A 12,500-nucleotide genomic window follows, 5' to 3' on the forward strand; every position below is an offset into this window, starting at 1 on the left:
TGGATCTTAATTTTAAGTTATGTTATATATATAGTACTTAAATATATTAACCAACAAATTGCTAACCGATGACTACGAAAACTGGAAATTGAATATGTTCAAAAGTGTCATTACCCACTAAGCAAACCAACTTGAGAGAGAGAGAGAGAGAGAGAGAGAGAGAGAGAGCAATATATTTTGCTTAAATAGGACCTACTCGTTATCTTTTCACCTCTTGGCGTCTTTTCAAGTAAACACGAATACAAGGACGTCTTAGTTAAATTCATTTATGAACAGGTTTTCAATCAGTTTAAAAAGGTATACTTCAAGCTTTATACCTTTAAGCACTGATTAAACACTTATATATTATATACAATGTATATATATATATACTATATATATATATATATATATATATATATATATATATGTATATATATAAATTATATATAATATATATACAGTACACATAAATATATATATATATATGCATATATAAATTAAGTATAATGTATATATAGCATATATATATATATATATATATATGTGTGTGTGTGTGTGTATATATATATATATATATATATATGTATATATATATACATATATATATATATATATATATATATATATATATACACACACATATATATATATAAATATATACATACACACACACACACACATATATATATATATATATATATATATAAAATACAACTTATAGGCATGGAGAAAAAAAATGAAAAATATCAGCCACTTAAAATAAATCCAGCGTTCCCTATGCTTAAATTAAATCGATTATCAATAATATCAAGAACAAAAAATCAAACATTCCAGGTAAATAAATGTATCATGGTGGTTTGTAAGGGGAGGGGGGAGGGGGAGAGAGAGAGAGAGAGAGAGAGAGAGAGAGAGAGAGAGAGAGAGAGAGAGAGAGAGAGAGAGAGAGTTAAGCAAGGCTAAGCTAAGCGCACGTCAACCCAACTGGCGTGGTGGAATTTTAGGGCAAACGCGTGAGCTTAGGTGGAAAACGACGGTAAGAGAATATCGTCCAAGCGTGGAAATAGATTTCACTTTTTTATTATTATTATTATTATTATCATTACTATCCAAGCTACAACCCTAGTTGGGAAAGCAAGATGCTATAAGCCCAAGGGCTCCAATAGGGAAAAATAGCCCAGTGAGGAAAGGAAAAAAGGAAATAAATAAATGAAGAGAACAAATTAACAATAAATCATTCTAAAAAAGTAACAACGTCAAAACAGATTATGCCATAATATATATAAACTATTAACAACGTCAAAAACAAATACGTCATATATATAAACTATAAAAAGCCTCATGTCAGCCTTTTAACGATGACGTTTTTTCAACCTTAAACCGAAGATATATGAACAGGCGTTCGATTCATGCTAGGAACAAAGGAGGTGAAATTCATGTTATCTTTTTAGTTCTTTGAATTCAGATGTACTGTTCGATTTCACGACATATGTAATGTTATTCAATCTTCTAGGGAGTTGAACATACTATAGTCCATTTCTTTTAGCCAGGCATATTTGCACCGACTCGCAGCGGTGCCCTTTTAGCTCGGAATAGTTTCCTGATCGCTGATTGGTTGGAATTATCTTGTCCAACCAATCAGCGATCCGGAAACTTTTTCGAGCTAAAAGGGCACCGCTGCGAGTCGGTGCAAATATGCCTCGCTAAAAGAAATAGGACTATAAATTAATTTCATGAGAACTCTCATGCCTTTCTTAAGATAATTAATACTCAGAACATGAAAATAAATAACAAAATCACACATTTGCTGCCAATGTATATAATGCAACGGCAATATATCTTATAATCCATAATTCTTATTAGATATATGCGTGTTTTTCTTTTCATTTATCCCCAAACGAATCTAAAGATTTTATCGTTTCAATGTTTTCAACTTTTTCTCTCTCTAATCGTCAAGAAAATCCTGTTATTTCTTCCAACTAAGCTACGTTTTATCGTTTATTAGCATATTGCAATTTCCTCTAAAGCCTCTTGTTGCAACAAGCAAAATCCTACTGCAAAAAAAAAAAAAAAAATAAGAACAGCTGAGCTACGTCGAATCTCCCAATAATGATTTTTCCCAAGAGGCTTTACCAGGTTATTCCACCCTATCAATAAGAAACGCAATCTGCTTCCTTTCAATATTCATTTATAAATCTAGTAATACTAGCCCACTCTCTCTCTCTCTCTCTCTTACTACATTGCTTTCATGAATAAACAGGTTAGAAAAAAGTTGTTTGAATCACTTATTCCCCATACCATCTTCTATTTTTCCTACAAGACCAGACCACCTCAAAATAGCCTTTGTGTACTCTAAATATTTTCTAATCGAATTATTCTAACAAATATTTATCTTTTCAAAATGAGAACTTTACTAGGTCTAAACCACCCTTCTCTCTCTCTCTCTCTCTCTCTCTCTCTCTCTCTCTCTCTCTCTCTCTACATTGCTTTCATGAATAAACAGGTTAGAAAAAAGTTGTTTGAATCACTTATTCCCCATACCATCTTCTATTTTTCCTACAAGACCAGACCACCTCAAAATAGCCTTTGTGTACTCTAAATATTTTTTAATCGAATTATTCTAACAAATATTTATCTTTTCACCATGAGAATTTTACTAACTCTAAACCACCTCTCTCTCTCTCTCTCTCTCTCTCTCTCTCCTCTCTCTCTCTCTCTCCATTGCTTTCATCAATAAACAGGTTAGAAAAAGTTGTTTGAATCACTAATTCCCCATACCATCTTCTATTTTTCCTACAAGACCAGACCACCTCAAAATAGCCTTAGTGTACTCTAAATATTTTCTAATCGAATTATTCTAACAAATATTTATCTTTTCACCATGAGAACTTTACTAAGTCTAAACCACCCTTCTCTCTCTCTCTCTCTCTCTCTCTCTCTCTCGCTACATTGCTTTCATGAATAAACAGGTTAGAAAAAATTGTTTGAATCACTTATTCCCCATACCATCTTCTATTTTTCCTACAAGACCAGACCACCTCAAAATACCCTTTGTGTACTCTAAATATTTTCTAATCGAATTATTCTAACAAATATTTATCTTATCACCATGAGAACTTTACTAACTCTAAATCACCTCTCTCTCTCTCTCTCTCTCTCTCTCTCTCTCTCTCTCTCCTTATTCCCAATACCATCTTCTATTCTTCCTACAAGGCCAGACCACCTCAAAATACCCTTTGTATACTCAAAATAATTTCTAATCGAATTATTCTAACAAATATTTATCTTTTCCCCATGAGAACTTTACTAATTCTAAACCACCTCTCTCTCTCTCTCTCTCTCTCTCTCTCTCTCTCTCGCTAGCACAGTGCGTCTGAAAATTTTCATATTTTCTTTGTCTGCGCAATAAATGAGGTTACTTTTAGTTTCATCTGACCTAAGGGACATTTGTTCTCTTGGTCATTAGATTTCCTTTCCCACTCCTTCAAGCTTTCTTATCAAAATAAAAATTATGGATTTCTTTATATAGAAATATAATAATCATTCCACGTAAGATAAGCACAATTTCTTCCAATGCACCAAATTAAAATAAATCTAAATCTTTATAAACTGATAAATTTTCCTTCCCTTTGTATAACCAAAAATTCAATTAAACAATAAAAATTATTTTTAAGTTTCACCGGTACTCCTTTTCTACTCCTTCAAGCTTCCTTATCAAAATAAAAAATATGGATTTCTTTATATAGAAATATAATCTTTCCACCTAAGATAAACACAATTTCTTCCAATGCACCAAATTAAAATAAATCTAATTCTGAATAAACTGGTAAATTATCCTTCCCTTTGTTTAACTAATAATTCAATTAAACAAGATAAATTATTTATAAGTAAAATTATGGATTTCTTTATATAGAAATATAATCCTTCCACCTAAGATAAACACAATTTCTTCCAATGCACCAAATTAAAATAAATCTAATTCTTTATAAACTGGTAAATTTTCTTTCCCTTTCATCTTTATTTCCAAGCCACCAACTGCTATAAGTGGTCCTAGAAAGCATCTTTTGATTACCTTGTCACTATGAAAACTACTTAAAAATATTACTACAGCCATATCTTCCAAAAATTCAATTAAACAATAAAAATTATTTATAAGTTTCACCGGTACAAGCACAACCTTTTCCATCCTCGGAAAGTATCCGACAGTTGATATAAATCCCTTTGTTTTTCGCTTTACTGTCGCGAATTCGCATAAATTAGAAGTGAATAATAATCCCCGACACAGGAACACGCTACGAGTCTCATTTCTGTGGTCCCGCATACCTTCCCCAATCTATTTGCATACAAATGCATTCGTTCATAGAGGATGAAACTAAATGACTTCTTCAGGTTATAACGAAATAAAACTTAATGCCATTTTATTTCATTTAAAGCTGTACGGAATAAAACATATATCATTATTATTATTATTATTACTATTTTCTAAGCTAGCAACCCTAGTTGGAAAAGCAAGATGCTATATGCCCAGGGGCCCAATAGAAATATATCTCATTATTATTATTATTATTTGCTAAGCTACAACCCTAGTTAGAAAAGCAAGATGCTATATGCCCAGGGACCCAACAGGGAAAATAGCCCAGTGAGGAAAGGAAAAAAGGAAAAATAAAATATTTAAGATGTATAATATAACCTACTTTAATATCAACTAACCACGTAAGAACTCACTTATTCTCAAGTTTGAAAAAGTGATTAAATAATAAGGAAGAAAAAGCTCCCAGGCAAAATTGGGATATTTTTTGGGGAAAATGTTTAATAAAATGGTGGTTTGTTATCCGCGACCAGTAAATACTGCAAAACTGGTCCAAAAAATTAGCAGGGATATGACGAGGTCATTAACGTGCTGCTTTAATAACAAACTTCATTAGGGTTGGCGTACATTAGCCTGCCTGCCTGCCTGCCTCTCTCTCTCTCTCTCTCTCTCTTCTATATAAGATGTACATTATATATATATATATATATATATACTGTATATATATATATATATATATGTATATATATATATATATACATATATATATATATATATATATAAGAAACTTTGCGGATATATACTAGCATAGAAAGACCATAAACAGACGAGTGGTAGGGCATGTCCGAGGCCTTTATTCTGCAATGGACTAGTAACGGCTTAATATATATATATATATATATATATATAAAATACCGGGTGGCTCCATGGAAAATCAATACACTTTTGCGGCCATATCCCTATTTAAAATTGACAGTTTTCCTATGCGCTTTAAATTTTCACAACCTTCCTCGCCACATACTCGGATAAAAAAAAAGATCAGCTGCAACACCCATATATGCACCGTGTCTTTCACACCTAAATACCCGAAATCTTGCTCCTCCTGTATATTACCGATCAAAAATATATTCATATCAATTTGTTACATGAATCTGGCTTTCAAATCTCATGAATGCTAAAATGCCTCAGTTATCTTCAATCAATTCCTTCCATGTTCAAAACCTTTGTAATACACGCTGTTCCTCTATCATTAATGTTTCTGAGTCCCGGTAAATTTAACGCATGCAATACATGCTCCACGAAATCATGCTAAAACCTTCCCTCTCATGTTTAGATGAAATGTGGTCTCTCTCTCTCTCTCTCTCTCTCTCTCTCTCTCTCTCCCATTAATTTCATGAATAAACAGGTTAGAAAATGTTGTTTGAATAATTTACTCCCCATACCATCTTCTATTCTTTCTACAAGGCCAGACCACCTCAAAATACCCTTTGTGTACTCTAAACATTTCCTAATCGAATTATTTTAACAAATATATATCTTTTCACCATGAGAAATTTAGTAATTCTAAAATCCCCCCTTTCTCTCTCTCTCTCTCTCTCTCTCTCTCTCTCTCAATCATAATTTCTTGGCTGTAAATTATTTCAAAACTATCGTTATGTCCAGACCATATCAACATTATACCATTTCTATCAGCGATAATTTCATTAACTTGAACAAACCAGCGAAATTCCTTTCATGATATCTCCTTTAGTCATGAAGCGATAATGTCCATGGGTATTATTATTATTATTATTATTATTATTATTATTATTATTATTACTTGCTAGGCTACAACGCTAGCGAGAAAAGCAGGATGCCATAAGCCCGGGGGCTCCAACAGGGAAAATTGCCCACCGAGGAAAGGAAACACGAAAAATAAAATGTTTAAAGAACAGTAACAACATTACAATAAATATTTCCTATATAAACTATAAAAACTTCGACAAAACAAGAGGAGGAGTAACAAAGGATTTCCATTTTTTCAACTAGTAATATTTCATCTTTATTTCCAAGCCACCAACTGCTATAACTGGTCCTAGAAAGCATCTTTTGATTACCTTGTCAATATGAAAACTACTTAAAAATATTACTACAGTCATATCTTCCATTATTAATCATCTTCATCATCTCCCACGCCCATTGACGCAAAGGGCCTCGGTTAGATTTCGCCAATCGTCTCTATCTTGAGCTTTTAATTCAATAATTTTCCTTTCCTACTTCGCGCTTCATAGTCCTCAGCCATGTAGGCTTGGGTCTTCCAGCTCTTCTAGCGCCTTGTGGAGCCAAGCTGAACGTTTGGTGAAATAATTTCTCTAGGGGAGTGCGAAGAGCATGCCCAAACCATCTCCATCTACCCCTCATCATGATAACCCCATATAGCACTCGAGTTATCTCTTTTGTAGTTTCATATCTAATCCTGTCCTGCCATTTAACTCCATTATCAATATTGTAATTTAATGTCATGATAGTAGCTGATCTTTTTAATAAATATATTCATGATGGCCTCTTTTATATCTGCTGTTGATGCACTTAAATAATACATTATCATCATTAATGCGATAATAATAGAAATCAAGTTAGGAGAAAGGGGAAAACAGAAACCCTGCTAAAAGGTGAAAACAAGAGACCGCGCTAAAAGGTGAAAATAGAAACCTTGCTAAAAGGTGAAAATAGAAACCCTGCTAAAAGGTGAAAATAGAAACCCTGCTAAAAGGTGAAAATAGAATCCCTGCTAAAAGGTGAAAATAGAAACCCTGCTAAAAGGTGAAAACAAGAGACCGCGCTAAAAGGTGAAAATAGAAACCCTGCTAAAAGGGGAAAACAGAGACCGAGCTAAAAGGTGAAAATAGAAACCCTGCTAAATAATAATCAATGAACTGAAATAGAATTTCAACTGATATAATGATTTGAATTCGATCCATCAAGATACAGATCAATCCGTAGAGACTTTCGAGGATTCCATAAACTTCCCCAATACGTTTTAAGGCTTGGGAAAAGGGTGGAAAGTCTAGAAATGAACACTCAAAGGGGACTATTAATATCATTAATAAATATTTTTCGCCAATGTCCTCTATGAAAAAGGAATCTCTCTCTCTCTCTCTCTCTCTCTCTCTCTCTCTCTCTCTCGCATGAAGCTATTTCAATAAACATTTTTCTACAATTTCACAGTTTTCTTCAAGATTCGCAAAATTAACACATTTAACTTAGAACTTTATGTTTGGAATTATATCGAAACTCGAAAGTAAATATTCATAAACCTAACATTTGATCCATGAAATCTTATGAAAGAAAAGTTATATGTATATATTTCTAATTATACTCGTAAAACAAGCTGAGTAATATTTTCATAAATTCCTTCATGAACGATCCCTAGCACAAATTATTTCCCCTAACACTGGTCTACCACATATTAACCCAAATTACCGTTAATTCTGTTTAGTAAAAACTAAGTGATTCCGAGACAAATTAATTTTCAATATTGCTAGATTGAAACTCTTCCTCAAAATCTATCCCCAAAGATAGTTTATCCCACTGCATGAAATCTACAGTTCATAATTTATTCTACTGGGACGATCAAGTCAAATGTATATTATCACATATCACATTAGTCTGTCCCATATGTTTTCTGCTAAATGTTTAAATCAACAAAATTCATTGAACAAATTAAAATAGAGGAAAAACATATATACTCAGAAAACCAGAATAACATTTTAGAAAAATATTAACATATCACCAGTCAGTAATAGATAATCAAGAACATACGGCATTATTGAAGTTTAAAATCAATAATCAAGTAAATCAACAAAATCCTAAAGGTCAAAGGTCAAACCTTACTGGACATGTCCTGATAAGGTCCACTATAGTCCATTTCTTTTAGCGATGCATATTTGCACCGACTCGCGGCGGTGCCCTTTTAGCTCGGAAAAGTTTCCGGATCGCTGATTGGTTGGACGAGATAATTCCAACCAATTTGCTATGGTAAGCAGCTCTTCTAGGAGAAGGACACTCCAAAATCAAACCATTGTTCTCTAGTGTTGGGTAGTGCTATAGCCTCTGTACCATGGTCTTCTACTGTCTTGGGTTGGAGTTCTCTTGCTTGAGGGTACACTCAGGCACACTGTTCTATCTGGTTTCTCTTTCTTTTGTTTTGTTGAAGTTTTTATTGTTTATATAGGAAATATTTATTTTAATGTTGTTACTATTCTTAAAATATTTCATTTTTCCTTTTTTCCTTTCCTCACTGAGCTATTTTCCCTGTTGGGGCCCCTGGGCTTATAGCATGCTGCTTTTCCAACTAGGGTTGTAGCTTAGCATTTAATAATAATAATAATAATAATAATAAAAATAATAATAATAATAGCCGAATCTTATGTAAGACTCTACGTAAAATTCACATGACTACATCCAAAGATAAACATTCAACTCTTAACCGAATATACTCGCCTTCTTCAGGAGGTAGGGAGCCTCGACGTGGAGTCTGCACCTTCTGGACACCTGGTGGATAGCGCCGTCCTTCGACGTCGTCTCCTTGATGACGTCCGTCCCTGCCATGATGGGGATCATGTCACATTGCGGGAACCGACGGACGTACGCCTGCAAGCAAAAGCAAAGTGTTAGTATTAACATTATCAACATCACCATGTTTTTTTTTTTTTTTTTTTTTTTTTTTTTTTTTTTTTTTTTTTTTTTTTTTTTTTTTTAAAGAAAATATAATTGCCAATTTATTATCAAAATAATGTTATACTAACTACGATCGGAAATGATCACGGCTCTTGGACTGCTTATGACATGTTCTTGTTCATGAGTTAATTTTATTCAATATATGTTATTGTTCATGAGTTAAATTTTTTTAAAATATATGTTATTGTTCATGAGTTAATTTCATCTATATTGAAAAAAAAAAATCATGATTTAATGGGTAATACTGACGAAACTGAAAATATAAAAGGGGATTATAAACATAGGCGAGTATTCAATAATTTTTTTTTTGTCAGCATGTAATTACATACGATACATCTTTAATAATATAAATAAAATTCCAATAATTCACAGTATAATGAAGCTCTATCACTCAAAGAGTTCAGCCATGCAGCAAAAATACGAGTAGGAATAACAAGTATTTGTTAAGCCGCATGTAAATTACAACATACCTTTAATTATAATGATTAGCGAGAACTGACCCAACCGGAAAATGTGAAAAATGAGACAATGGTGTCATTTCCAGGAAATGTAAAGATACTATACATTAACGCCAGCTTTAACAATGGATCAAAGCACTGACCCTCACACACTCTCTCTCTCTCTCTCTCTCTCTCTCTCTCTCTCTCTAGGTTACAGAGAATCATATAGGTTAGATATTGTAAAAACTATCAATGGATCAAAGCAACACTCTCTCTCTCTCTCTCTCTCTCTCTCTCTCTCTCTCTCTAGGTTACAGAGAATCATATAGGTTAGATATTGTAAAAACCATCAATGGATCAAAGCAACACTCTCTCTCTCTCTCTCTCTCTCTCTCTCTCTCTCTAGGTTACAGAGAATCATATAGGTTAGATATTGTAAAAACCATCAAACAAATTACCCATTGTCCCCTATTGAGAACACCTAATTCTAGTTTATTAGAATTAAGTTTTTATATTTCTCTGAAAACATATTAAGTCGACGCATGTCAAACTGTGTCAGTCCAACAGCCTTTCTTTTTGTTCTCCAACGAAGCATGAAAACAGGTCACAAAATGACAAAGATACAATACAGTACATTTTTCCGGGGTCATCGCAATATTAATGAGGCTGCAGTTCGCTAGACTGGAGTGGTTAACGAACTATAAACTGGTGACATTCGTTGGACAACAACAAACATCTCAACGCAATAAAAATATTAAAAGGTATTAATAGTTTATATATGACATGTCTCTTTTGACATTACTTTTCTTAGAATGATTTATTGTTAATTTGTTCTCTTCATTTATTTATTTCCTTATTTCCTTTCCTCACTGGGCTATTTTTCCCTGTTGGAGCCCCGGGGCTTATAGCATCTTGCTTTTCCAACTAGGGTTGTAGCTTGGATGATAATAATAATAATAATAATAATAATAATAATAATAATAATAATATAAGCAAGGAAGAAAAGACGACCTAACACAGTTTTTGTAAGAAGTTCAACTCGAGATGATAGACCTTTCACGTAAGTGCAGTTTATGACGCCAAAATGCTCTGGAGGTTTTAGTACAGGGGAATCATTAATTCAGAGATTATGAGCGTGAATATGGAAATGACAGCCAATAATTATTTTATTGGAACCAACCTTATAACGTAAAGCAGATTAAGACTTGCTGCTTTGGTAAAGGTGACCAAAAAGTCTAAGCGAGTCTTTTATTATTATTATTATTATTATTATTATTATTATTACTTGGCAAGCTGCAACCCTGGTAGGAAAAGATGGATGCTATTAGTCCAAGGGCTCCACCAGGGAAAAATAGCTCAGTGAGAAAAGGAAATACGGAAATAAATAAACTAAGAAAAGAAATAAAAAATTGAAATCAAATATTTCAAAAACAGTAACAACACTAAAACAGATCTTTCATATATAAACTATAAAAAGAGACTTATGTCAGTCTGTTCAACATGAAAACATTTGCTGAAAGTATTGAACTTTTGAAGTTCTACGGATGGAGGTTACTTGTCGATTGCCTTTGTTCACTAAGCTTGCAACTTACCGTAGTCGACAAACAGTCAGGACTCTGGACAATTTAATACATATGTTTTAGATTTTTCTTGTTGGGGTTAGGGGCTTCAATCATCACCCCCTCCCCCACCATGGGATCGATCTCGGATTTCTTTCTGGAGATCACTATGAAATCCAAATAAAGTATACTGTACCGATACAATCACTGAAAGACAAGCACCTACACTTCACTGTAACTCTCGACAAATGGCGGTTTGTTGTTATTATTATTATTATTATTATTATTATTATTATTATTATTATTATTATTATTATTACTACTACTTGCTAGTTTGAAAAAAAGGATACTATAGGCCAAGGAGCCCCAACAGGGAAAAAAGCCCAGTGAGGAAAGGAAACATGAAAAAAATTTTTTTTAGGGACAGTTGCAACATTAGAATAAATATTTTCTATATATATATATATATATATACATATATATATATATATATATATAATAAAATCTTAAACACAACAAGAGGAAGAGCAATTAGAATAGTGTGCCGAGTGCACCCTCAAGCAAGAGAACTCTAACCCAAGACAATGGAAGACCATGGTACAGAGGCTATGGCACTACCCAAAACTAGAGAACAATGGTTTGATTTTGGAGTGTCCTCTTAGAAGAGCTGCTTACCAAAGCTAAAGAGTCTCTTCTATCCTTGCCAAGAGGAAAGTTGCCACTGAACAATGCTAGTGCAGTAGCCCCTTGGGTGAAGAAGGATTTCTACCAGCGATAATTTCATGAAATTGAACAAACCAACCATAAATTCCTTTCATGATATCTCCTTTAGTCATGAGGCGATAATAACTGAAACGTTCTGAATCAAATGTTTGATAAGTTCCCAATTAGACGTTTAAAGAGGTCCAAATAAAATGTTTAAAAGGTCTAAATCCAATATTCGAAAAGGTCCAAATCAAATGTTTAAAATGTCTAAATCCAATATTCGAAAAGGTCCAAATGTTTAAAAGGTTTAAATCCAATATTCGAAAAGGTCCAAATCAAATATCTGAAAAGGTCCAAATAAAATGTTTAAAAGGTCTAAATCCAATATTCGAAAAGGTCCAAATCAAATGTTTAAAAGGTCCAAATCCAATATTCGAAAAGGTCCAAATGTTTAAAAGGTCTAAATCCAATATTCGAAAAGGTCCAAATCAAATGTTTAAAAGGCCTAAATCCAATATTCGAAAAGGTCCAAATCAAATGTTTAAAAGGTCTAAATCCAATATTCGAAAAGGTCCAAATCAAATGTTTAAAAGGTCTAAATCCAATATTCGAAAAGGTCCAAATCAAATGTTTAAAAGGTCTAAATCCAATATTCGAAAAGGTCCGAATCAAATGTTTAAAAGGTCTAAATCCAATATTCGAAAAGGTCCAAATCAAATGTTTAAAAGGTCTAAATCCAATATTCGAAAAGGTCCAAATCAAATGTTTAAAAGGTCTAAATCCAATATT

At 33.0% G+C, this 12,500-nt stretch overlaps 1 protein-coding gene across 4 annotated transcripts in view; it reads right to left on the minus strand.

The window, feature by feature from the left end:
* The window catches only part of retm (real-time), a 140,483-nt gene that overhangs the window by 70,567 nt on the left and 57,416 nt on the right, over positions 1-12,500 (minus strand). For all 4 annotated transcript variants that reach the window (XM_068349643.1, XM_068349642.1, XM_068349641.1 and 1 more), the window contains exon 2: positions 8,771-8,920. In XM_068349643.1, coding sequence (XP_068205744.1) covers positions 8,771-8,920 — 150 coding nt within the window. The remainder of the gene's footprint in view (positions 1-8,770; positions 8,921-12,500) is intronic.

This window comes from Palaemon carinicauda, chromosome 26, assembly GCF_036898095.1.
Source record: "Palaemon carinicauda isolate YSFRI2023 chromosome 26, ASM3689809v2, whole genome shotgun sequence".
Lineage (NCBI taxonomy): Eukaryota > Metazoa > Arthropoda > Malacostraca > Decapoda > Palaemonidae > Palaemon > Palaemon carinicauda.